At 39.1% G+C, this 12,181-nt stretch overlaps 1 protein-coding gene and 1 long non-coding RNA gene across 4 annotated transcripts in view; one reads left to right on the forward strand and one right to left on the reverse strand.

Moving 5' to 3' along the window:
* The window catches only part of LOC117241980, a 172,949-nt gene extending 160,924 nt beyond the window's left edge, over positions 1 to 12,025 (forward strand). For all 3 annotated transcript variants that reach the window (XM_033508298.1, XM_033508300.1, XM_033508299.1), the window contains 5 exons: positions 7,487 to 7,702; positions 9,773 to 9,933; positions 10,215 to 10,423; positions 10,857 to 11,132; positions 11,405 to 12,025. In XM_033508298.1, coding sequence (XP_033364189.1) covers positions 7,487 to 7,702; positions 9,773 to 9,933; positions 10,215 to 10,423; positions 10,857 to 11,132; positions 11,405 to 11,598 — 1,056 coding nt within the window. In that variant the 3' untranslated portion in view covers positions 11,599 to 12,025. The remainder of the gene's footprint in view (positions 1 to 7,486; positions 7,703 to 9,772; positions 9,934 to 10,214; positions 10,424 to 10,856; positions 11,133 to 11,404) is intronic.
* LOC117241988 lies at positions 1,452 to 3,823 on the reverse strand. The gene is made up of 3 exons (XR_004495154.1): positions 3,556 to 3,823; positions 2,094 to 2,874; positions 1,452 to 1,970 (listed from the first exon to the last, which is right to left on the reverse strand). It is a non-coding gene; the product is annotated as an uncharacterized LOC117241988 (long non-coding RNA).
* Positions 12,026 to 12,181: the final 156 nt, after the last annotated feature.

Below are 12,181 nucleotides of genomic sequence, written 5' to 3' on the forward strand. Positions count from 1 at the left end.
ACTGATCTCGATTCACGGGATAACTATATCCCGCGTTCACAATCAAAAAAAAATTGAAAGCACCGTTGTCTTTGCATCGTGTGCTCGTAAGCTAGAAATAATAGCTCGTTGCTATTTTGGTGGAAACCCGTTACGGGTTTATGGTTCGAACGAGATGCTCGCGTCTCCGGTAACGTGTACAAACTGACCTAACTTCATCCAACAGCCTCAACCAGATTGGTTCAACCCACGCGTATGAAAAGCAGAAGAAGAGGAAGAAGAAGAAGAAGGAAGAGGTATCAATGAGAATACCAAGCTGTGATTCCTGGAACGATCAACGACCGATAACTCTTTAGCCCCGAAGACCTAAACAATGCCGGATATTCGTATCACTTGTAGGATAGTAGATAACCTCTCTGTCCTCGTCGTGCTCCCTTTTCAGTTTCGTTTTCCCTCTTTCTCGGCAGCGCTTTCCTGTTGCCACGGGGAGTTGCCGACAAGGCGGTCGTCGATTGCAATTTGCCGATACGATTCTACCTGCCGCATTGCGCGCCGTGTTTCCTCCCTTTCTCTCTTTCTTCGCCTATTCTTCTCCTTGTCCTCTTTACATGATCCCCCTTTCCCCGTTTTATATTCTTCTCTCCCTATCTCTTTATCTATATCTCCTTCTTCTTCTTTCCGTTCGAGTTCGGCTTAAAATCCGTGTGTCGAGACCAGTCGATTTGTACTAGCCTGGTACCGGGAGATACATCTTTCCTCAGGTAACTACCCATAGAGAGCATCTAAGCGGTGGATCCGAACCGACTGGCCAATATGTATCGCTAACCTGGCTCGTGTGTAAATGGCACCCTACCTGCTTGCAACGTAATATTGGCACGAATGAGACCAGATACTCACCAGATATGGGCTTTTTCCCGACTAACTGCCGCTGTGTTATCTACCTATCTTATTTGTGTGTAAAGCCTCGTTTAAATTAGTCAAGTTACCTGAATTCAAGCAACTTGAGACCACTTTACTATTCTCAACTTTGAAATATCCTTTTAAATTCCTTCTCATCCTTCTTCTCATTGTTTACTTGTCAAGTAACTTAATGTAAACTGTTGTAGATCCACTTATAACCTAATGATAGCCAATGATGTTAAGTCAATAAGTTAATAAACATATTGAGGATTAATAAGTATTTGGTTTGTATATGTCATGGAGTATTCCAAGAGACTTTTCTCGACTTTACAGGACTACAATATATCAACCGTAGATTAGGATACAGCTTGTCATTGCTGGAATCATGCGGCATGACGGTTCACAATGGATCGTTTTCTTGAGCCAGCAGAGGACTCGATCAGGCATCGCTTTAACGACGCAGAGTGACGAAGGAACTTGGCTCGATGTCTTAACAATTGTACCGTTTGTGCACGCTGTTTGCTCGTGCATTGTGCATCGCACATATAATATTAAATCCACGGCACCGATACGCCTGTGAGAACCTGTTTTGCAAGTTGAAAAACAGTATACATACTAAAAATAAGATTACTTTCAAGTGTTTACAATGGTGGTAAGAATATTTTAGGCTAGACAGAATTAAAATGACTAATATAGTCGTTTTACTATTTCGAATAATCTATGAAGGAATCTATTTAATTCTTTGTAGTCGTAGCATATTAAAATTAATCGGACTAGTATTTAATGAAATACCTAACAACATTCTTACCGCAACAACGCTGCCAACCCGAAAGGCAAGAGCCAACGTTTATTTATCATGACACGGTAGAAAATGTACTCGATATTATCTCTTTACCATCGTGAAGAAAAAAAGAGGTAGAGCTTCGACAGCTCATCCTCCTACAATAGAAGGTGATATTCGCGTTCGTAATGGGTGTGAAGACGCGGCGTGCATAAAAGAGTCCGCTATACATTTGCAACGGGTATCCAAATGAATCGACAATCTGTACTCGACATGGCCAATATCACTTTACCTGATAACGCGTCATGTGCTATTTTGATGATGCACCACCAAAGACATGAAATAAAAAATATTGTGTAAAACATTGTGGCAAACGACAAAATTAATTTTTTTGCATAACATGGCTAACTTATACATGGTATAATATTCGTACCCGTTTCCTTAAATCAAACCCATGCCATTGCCTTTTGATTCTCATAAAAGTTCCAACTACTTTTTTTTCCTTTTTATATTGTAACAAAATAACAGAAGAAGCAAACATCAATTCTCTAGACGAGCCGCCAAAGCTCGATAGCATTGCCCGTTCGCTTCCTAGGCTAGGCCAGTGTCATTTCATCATTGCGCGAGCGCGCAAGGGGAGGTATGATCGTAACGCGTACGTGTATGCGAAACGTGTAGATGAGAACATGCACGGGCAGGGCAGGGTGCCAACCCATCCGTGGGCGGTTCCGGCCGATTCGCTCGAATAGTCTTGAAATGATCTCGAAGAACTTAAGACTTTCCCATGGTATGTAGCGCCCCCATTGACAGGCGGGCAAGTGTATCAACGGGAGGATACACTCTCTAAGAATTGTTATTCCAAAGAAAGTAAACCGTACCACCACTATCCTGCCGTCTAGCGGCGTGGTCCTTCGGTTATTAATGGCAGCAGTGGTGGTCGCTCGTCCGTGCAACACGGGCGCAAAAGTGTGCGTCCGGTTTTCTACTAGCGCGCAATGCTCGTTCTTCTCCTCCAGCCTCCTAGAAACCTCGCGCTGGCGTTGCCACCATGACACTGCTCCGCAACGCTGAAGCGGACGACCTTGCGCTGTTCGTAAGAACAAGAACCTTACAAGTGCGCATCATGCTTCGAGGGATCGACCCGTCTGTTTTTTCTCCGCTCCTCTTTTTGTTTTTATTCCTGAGTCACGATTAATGCGTTTCAAACAGCCGACCTGTGAAATTGGGACACAGATGCATATCATGCTTGTGCGTTGATTGCACAAAAATTAAAATTCATATTCGTAAAACTGTGTTGATTTTATATGAGTTCGCTAGTTTCCTAAGTGATCTTTCAAAATGAACTAAATGAACAGAATCTGAAATATCAATTTCATTCAGTCCATTCTGCGACTTATATCAAGCTATACTTCCTCTTCCATATTCGAAAGTATAATAGTTAAACGAAGCCAAACCATTAATAACATAAACTGTTATTTGTTTAATTAAAGTAACAATACGTACATCGTTTAAAATAATAACCGTACCAAGGAAGAATCGTAATTTAAAGTAGCAAACTTAGAAAACGTTAAATGTACAACAATTATATCCTATTCTCTACCGACGAAGTATCCAATATCGACGTTTCTTGTATCGTGTCTCGCGGCTTTTCTCTGCTTGTTCTTTCGCTTTTCTAGTTCATTTCCCTTGCTACCGCGCATTGCTCTTATTGGTCTGTTTGCGCAGGCCTGACTGGCTCCCTCTGTATCCCTTACACACGGAGTGTAACACGCATGCGTGGCAGCTAAAGGTGCACCACAGGGGAGACGACAGAGCCGATACCCCATTACGCGTACTTCGTTTATTTTGCGGCTTTGCACGTTACAGATCTTACTATAATATTCCTTTGTACTTACAGCGGCGAGATTCCCTCTCATTATACTTTTTCTCGCGCCAACATTATACGGTGCGCGCCCTATTTTCTTCCCCGCTCCTCAATGTTCCCCTTCGTCGTATTTCGTTTCTTCTTTTCTTGTTTCTCGCTCCAACGTCGCCTCCCTTTTCGCACTTCCCTTGCTCGCGTTCAATTCCCCTAAACTCTTCTTCACCAGTCACTCTCGACTCTCGGTTTTACACGCACGCTATAATCCCGTGGCACATCATCCGTCGATTCCAAAAAAGAAACGTCAAGACTATGAGATCCGGCGCGCGGTCACCTCGATTTCAACCTGCATACATTCTATTTAAGATGCATGCTTTTTGCGGCTCTCGAACTCTGTCGATTTATACCGGGGCCACGCATCTTGATAGAGGGCAGAAAAACGCAACAAAAAGGAGACTTCGCTCTCGTTACATAGATGGAGTTGATTGCTCTTACATGTTTCCTGCCATTTGGCATACTGCCAAGGAAACAATTGAGAGAATTTAGTGGATGTTCGTGTCAATTTTACGTCAGATCGAAGTATATGAAACACGATTAATCGCATAAACGCCATGTAAGCTGATGACTTATAATGTTTGTACAGTTATTATACAATTAAAAAGAAATTAAATAATTAGAAATTTTTAACACTATAAACTATTAAAACTTTGCGACATTAAATGGATTCTACGGAATATAGCCATGTAACCAATTTTTTGGCTATAGGGTTTTCGGGAGTGCACAAATGTAGGTCACATGGAAACCGATCGAATTCAATAGAATTCACACGTTATCAAGTGTCAAGCTTGTTTTGTTTTTCGTAAGATAAAATTACCCTACCTTAACAAATTCTTTTATCCGTCCAAAAACAAGTGGGTCGAAAAAAGAAATGGAAAAATCCATAGGGTTAAAATGGGTGTCGGTTGACGTCGTAAATAGCTTCTCCTTTGGATTTATGCGTAATCTACGCTGACCCACGACAGTCGGTTTAATGTTGCAGAGTTATGCGTCAAGGATAAACAGGCCTCGTTCGTCCACTCGCCTTTGCAACGCTATTGTAACACACGTTTAAATACGCACCTACACGCATGAAGGACACAGGCATATGATTGGAAACAGAATAGAACAGCCTTACGTCGATGCATATGCATGCGGGATTGTGTCACCATATACACGCATGCCTACGTATATGCGCGAAACAACCTCACATACGAACAAGAGGTTCGAGCGCGTGCGCACTAGAGGGATGTAGGACAGGTTGGGAAGCGTTGGTGCGTGCAAGTAAGCAGCACGCGCGTGCACAGGACCGCGAGGTGGATGACGCGCTATGCACAGGCGCAGAACCCAGACCTAGGTCAATCTTTGACGGCCCACGCCAGTCCCTGCGAGGGAGTAGCCGGGCATAACGCGTTCTGCGATGAAGCTGGAGAGAGGAAGGTCGATAAGCAGACGAAAGCAAAGAAGAATGAACGGAGCGGGAAGAAAAACGGGAGAGGAGGAAGAGCAGCATGCGGTGCTATAAGAGTTAGCAGGACGGTGCGTGGGTCACAATGTCCGTAGGGTACAGAACCCTTGCTCTTTTCTTCTTTCTCCTTTTTCCTCCTCTTCTTCTTCTCTCATAGTCGTGGCCGTCGCCGTAACCGTCCCCGAGACTCGTCGTCGGTCGGTCGAACCGTCGCGTCGCATCGGTTGATCCATAGCACGACTCGTTATGGGAAGCACACGGGATATTGTTGCTCGTATATATGGAGAGTACGAGGGAAGTGCGCCGTACTTGTACTATGCAGATGATTCCGCGATATGGGCTATTCATTGCGAGTCATTTAAGAGTTTATGCGGTGGGTACGAGCCGCGGCCGCGTACGCGCGATATGTTATTATATTGCGTATCGAAAGGTCCGCTGCGCTGGTAACGCATGCACTGCTGGTTGATCGTAGCTTGCGGTCCTTCGCGCCGTACGCGCCGCGAACACAGCGTACGGCGCCCCCTTCTGCCTCAAATATATAACCAGTACAGACATAGTTACTAGATGACCGAGGATCTAGGAACGTGCCTAGTGCATGTTTTAAGGGAACCAAGGTTTCTGTTCTGTAACAAATAAGAAATTTAAATGGTGGTACAATTACATATTATAAAAATAATTGATATTTCCATATCCATTTCCATTGATAACTAGTACTTCGTGGAATAACAGTTAATTCTTCGTCTTAAAAATATTCATCATACTATATACAATATTAAAATCATAGTAAAAGTAATAGAGCATCAAGCTTGCGTAAACGAACCAGATTATGCAATTTTAAAGACGGTTGAATATGATTAGTCTAAGCTAAGGATATCCGCTGGAGAATCGCAACATATTTTTCTTCGGTGAAAATTATGTTCCTATGCGAGGAGCAACATTTCCTTGGAACAGGAACAATAGATACAGCATGGCTAGACGCTCTTATACATGCTTACCATAGTGGCTCTTTTGCAGAGTATCGATGAATAAACAGGCAGAGTTGCGATAAAACGCCCGAAGCTGTCCGTGGCCGGTGTGTTATGCATGCGAGAGAGCGAGGGTAAATGACGGAGGTGGCAGCGTTGATGATGGTGGTGATGCAAAACATGATAATAATAATGACGACGTAGACGTCGCCGAGAATGAAACGGACACGCGTCTACCCGCGTTTCTTCGAGTTATATGCATACGAACCAGATTTCAACTAACGGAATGGAACGCTGAAACTCGATGATCGGTATTCGATTATCAAATTTCTTTTTTCTCTTTACTTCTTATGAAACTACTATTTTCTTTTATTTGCTATTGAGGTTAATGTGTTAACGTAACGTTATATTTGTAATTTCTTTTTACTCAGTTTACATTACTGAATTTTTTCGAATCCACATTGCAATTGAAAAGTTACATTCTCTGCCTTTCTTATAATTTAGAAAATATTTTCGTTATAATATCAAAATATTAAGGACAGGCAATAATAATTAATAGCAAATAACTTACAGTTCAATCTATTATCAATATTATTAACTTCAAAATAACAAAATACGACATGTATATCACATTCACAGTATTCTGCTAAGGAATAAGGATTTGATTAAAGAGATAATCTTTTTTAAATTTGAATTTTTTGATAATCCAATAATTAACATTTGATGGCACCATACTTTTAACCTGTTACCAACCCGTTACTCTTTATCCAGATTTAAAAGCCAAATTTATTAGACAAAGTGAAAATGGAAACAATGGAACCATTAAAAAAGAATTGTTTAACTCTTTCGTTATGTCGATTTAATTTGTTTAGTTTGAATTCTTAAGACCGAAAGATCGAAACTTCATGATACTGTTCTTCTTTATCTTCTATGCAAGTATAGTGTTCGTTATCTTGAGTTACTTTAAGTTTAAATTCCTTGAACAAAGTGGAGCGATAAATTGAAGGGGAAGAAAACTTGGGATTTCCAGCTACCAATCGTCGAATTAAGTTATACCACCCACGCGATTCACCTCCGATCGAATTATCTTCGTCGTGGGTTCCATTTGCTGTGTTCTTTTCAATGGGCTACTGTTGCATCAAAGATCTTAGCGCTTCGCGTATATATGTATGCTCGAAAGAGGAAATTCATTCTCTCGTTCATTCCTCGCTTCAATCGCCGAATGATTATGGATATTGTTAGAAAAAGTCCTACTTTCAGTTTATTTTAAATTCTTCGATGAACAGATTGTGTTTCGTTTATATTTTCAATCATTAATAAACTCTATACGAGGAAGTAATTTATCTATATATAGATTAGAATGATCAGCTGTACAACGATTTTAATATAAATCATATTATCCACTTGACAGTATAGTAATCGTCTATATACTCTGAAAAATGTGCGAATTCCTGGAGGCCGGTGCATGAAAGTACATTTTCGATATTTCTTTGCAGGAAGAGTACAGCCAACGAAGACGCTTATCCACTCCCAGCGGCAGTCCCAGCCCGCCCAGACCGACAAGGCTGTCAAGATCTACGGGTACACTCACCAGAGAAGAGGAATCCTTTTGCGAGTCAAGCAACACCCTTACCAGAGAGAATCAGGGACAAGAAGCTGAGAGAAAGGGCTGGTTCAAGTCTCTGTCAAGGAAGAACAAGTCGAACATTAAAGTAAGTTTCAGTCCTTATGAGATCACGTCATATTCTAACAATTAAATCAAAATTCCTAAAGAAGTTCATAAGAAGTAATGAGATATGTTATAAATCTGCTCAACGATTTATGAACGTTTCGACTTAGAAAAGATACAAATGATCAAGGGGACACGGCATAAAGTATTCCGGTTTATGACATCATTCATCCGAAACGGTTCTCCCAAGTAATCAAATTCCGCGAACGTATTCCACGAGACCGTTTCCAAAATTGGTAATAAGTGGGCGACATTACAGTAGAGAATGGGATTCCGAGGTTCCCAGCTATGTTGTATGCATAATATCACGATGAACACCTCCACAGTGACGCGACACGTTTGCATCGAAAATTAAAGAACTCCTAATCAGCTGATAATATCTTTATCCTTAAGAGGCATCTCTTCCATGCTCGTGATACTTTAAAGATATCAAACTGTTTATTATCGACAATGTTACATATGAACCTGTAAAATATTTGTTCTTAATTTATCAGTATCTTGTAATTCTAATTCGTCGGACTAACTAATTTAAAAAATATTCTTTCCGAAAAATTCCGATTAAAAGAAATTAGCTTTTTCAATTCTTTCGAACGCTATATGATTAGAAACTCAATTGGTGTATTATCAGTTAAATAAAAATAAAACCATAGAGTCACAATATTCTCATAAGTTATTTATACGAATTATTATTTACATAGGTTTCAAGAGTTTCGAATCACAAAAACAGAACAAAAGTTTTCGCTTTCGAGATTTCCAGATATCAAATATCCCACCGCCAATTTTTTCTTCAACATTACACACCCCCCCCCCCCCCCTACAATGACAGGGACACAAACTCCTATCGAATCGACAAGAAGTCGGGCTGTTTTTTACGTTGAGAGACTCAGAAGCTAAGAGTATATGATTTTTACAAGTTGCATCTGATAACGAGCGGATGGATCGTGTGTCCGGTTATCGAGTTCGCGGCGAGCCGACTGAGCAAGTTGGTGCATTCATCAGTCGGTAAAGGTCGCTACGGAGCGGAGCCATTAGGCCGGTACAACCTCCAATTACCTGTTTGATTAAATGCTTAACTAACTCTGCGCTCTGTGGTTTAATTTAATCGTGAGATTAAGTGCCGATCAGGGGGCTGCCTAGCTTTAACCATCGTCCGCGGAATAATCTCTGTCAGGCACCGATTTCGATTCTCTCTGACCGCTTCGATAGGCCGCGTCTGGCCGTCTCTCTGCGGCTATTGCCGTTCGAGATGATTGCGTGCGCGTGAATCTTACCGTAGACGATAATCTATAGAGGATGAGTCGATGGACCAGGGAGATCATGACTCATGAGGGCGCCACGGATGGAAACATTGGAAACAAGCGAGACGCCAGTATTTTTCTCGTTCGTATAAAGAATATATCTTTCTACCAGGCTTTATTATATTTCGTATAATGTAAAGCATATCGAATTATTCTGTTCTTTGCACACATTCTTTTTTGCTCTTCTTCGTTCGTTTGTCAACGAATTATAATCTTATTTCTTTCCCATTTCGCACCATTTTTATATTGCTCTTTAAAAAGCTCTATTATTTCCGACTTTGGCTTGACATGAATTTCTTTAGTTATCGCGAAGAATTACATATATCATTTTGAATCAATGGAATAAATCCGTGTTTTTATTTTTTTAATTAAATAAGGCAGTGTTTGTTTTTCTTGTTATTCGAGGTAACAAAAATATAGTGTTATAAATTGTTTTCTCAGAAACTAATGAAGATATTGACTTCATTTTTGCTCTGATTAAATGGTACAGGTGAGGCTAAATTTTTAACCAATTTGACTGACCATTTGTTTGAGACGACTTTTAGAGGGAAAAAGAGACGCCTAGATTTGTTTAAATGAAAGATTGTATTAATTTTTTATTATCAGCATAGGGTTTATCCACCCGAATAACATTTACTTGAACCACTTTTTTTTTATTGTCCATAGTTACAAAATAGTTTCTTTCTTGTTGTCTGTTTCAGCGGAATAATCCTGCGACTACGTTAATGATGTTTGCATTAATTTGATTGTTTCAGACAGTGGATAAGAAGCCTAGGATACCGGAAAGCGAAATCTTAACCACCGGAACTGAGGACGAGGAAGCTTCATCCGCACCCGAACGTGTCTCTGTACAAAAAAATTTGCGTTTCTTTGGAGACACTGATCAGGAGTCTGTTTCTTCCAATAGAGATCGCAGGTGGGCTGCATCCATTTGACATAATAGCAATTACGATAATGCTTTGCTAAATAGTAGATTATCGGGAGAGACATATTTCAAATAAATCTCGAGTACCTCCCTTCTCCATTACATATATTTATTAATTTCTTTTTTTTTTTTTTTGTATTTTATATCAACTTTTTTCAAATTTTTCAAAAAGGCAAATACCTATAAGTATTCGAAGCAATAAAATGTGCATAAAAAATGTACAAAATAATAAATTAATTTTTATTGCATATATAATTGTTTGCGTTTTATAGAAACAAGCGAGACGACCATGCCTGTTCAGGGCGTGATGTTACGAATTCCAGTCGCCACAATTTGGGTATTTTGTCTCCACCCCGGAAACCACCAAGGCTCGCTGAAAGCGCATTGTCTTCCGGTGAGAGTACAACAGGAGATAGCAGTCAACAAAGTCAGAACTCTCAAAGATCACAGAGATCTGTTGTATATCTTCATGCTGCTACAGGTAATTATTAACAATTGTCAAATGTGTTATAACAATTAAATATATAATATGTATTCAATGTTAAACAGTTTTAAAACTTCAATAAGGAAATGTCCAAATTTATTTTGTACCGTTAAAAAGTTCTTAAATTATTCTTCTTGAGAAAATAATAATAATAATGAGAGATCTGACAATTCTTTCTTTTTGTAGCTATTTTATTTTTTTGTATTAAATCTGGTCTTGATAGAGTAATATTCATTGCCATATTTTCATATGTAAAATAATTACGCTTTGTAAAATAATTACTTGAAATTTATTTTTATTTTTTATAAATTCTTACGTACTTACTAACATTATAAAAATGATTCCATTTGCCTTACTATAAAAACTATCGTAATCGATAAATTATATCTTGTATTTCGATATCTAAAACACGACTTATATTTTTGTTTAGTGGGCGAAATACCTGGTCCGAATGAGAGACGTAGAGCAGCGAGCAGGGAGGAATTAAATCGACCACTTCAATCACACACGAGAACAGTATCAAGAAGTGTCAGTGTTCTTGCACCTTGGAAGCCTAGACATTATAGAGAACCTTTCGAAATAAATTACGATCAACAACTGCATCCAAAGCCGTTAGCGACTATGAGACGTAGGCAGAGAAGTCGTGAAACGCTAAGTCGTCGTGGAAAAGATATACGACGAAGCAAAGATAATCTCTCGAAAACCGGTAAAAATTAAATAAAGAATACCTACAAAATATAAAATGTGGATAGAAAATTCACAGAAATATTTTGAATTTTTGATGTAACAACTTTAACAAATGTGAATTTGAATCTAAAATAATTATGTTAAAGTAAAAACAAACTTTTATGATGTTTTGTAAATAAATGAAAAAAGGAAAACATTTTATTTATGGAATACTATTTTTTTATCCACATTTCATATGTTAAGAATCATGTATCAGAGTAACGAATTAATGCACAATATTTATTACTGCAGGCACGATTAATCGTAGCACGTTGAAATCGAAAGACAAGCAGAAGGTGGATAGAACTGTTTCCACGGAATCGTTGGCCACCAAATCACGGAGCGCTAACTCAAAACCAGAATTAAGCAGGTCCACATCGGTTCCACGCGATCCGAATAAGAGTGCGGGTTGGTTTAAGCTGAAAAGTAAAAAATCCCGTGCTTGAAGGGCAGGCCATTGATTAATGCTAGTCTTGAGTTTCATAAGTATGTAATTCGTAATCGTAAGGGATTAACGATAACGCATTCGTCGGTCCACCACCGTGCTCGCAAAGAACATAATTATAAACAAGTTATTCTATCACCTTATTTTGTTTCTTCTAATGTACAATGAGAAATCCGCCTTAGATCGCAAACGGTTTAATGATTAAATAAGTAATTTTTATTAACCGAATAAAAAAAATTGACAAGTTTCTGTTTGTTGTTTTAATATATAATCATTATAACTACAATTAATAATATAAATTTAATTATGACGTTGATTTGTGAACCACATTGCGCTTAAACTACTTTTGTGAACGAATTATAGCCATATGCAGATTCGTGACAAAATGTAAAATTGTCTGAATATGTACACACATGGTTAAAACACTATTTTCTAGTTGTTTCATTGACTGACACACTATCCTTTTGGATGATTGACTAAACTAAACTGGCAACAGAAGAGGACCAACAAAAAAAGAGCACAACTGGAAGACACATACTTATCTAAAGCATCAACTTTTATTTTAATGAGATCTTCACAACCTA

This window comes from Bombus vosnesenskii, unplaced genomic scaffold, assembly GCF_011952255.1.
Source record: "Bombus vosnesenskii isolate JDL3184/JDL3185 unplaced genomic scaffold, Bvos_JDL3184-5_v1.1 scf7180000016262, whole genome shotgun sequence".
Taxonomy (NCBI): domain Eukaryota; kingdom Metazoa; phylum Arthropoda; class Insecta; order Hymenoptera; family Apidae; genus Bombus; species Bombus vosnesenskii.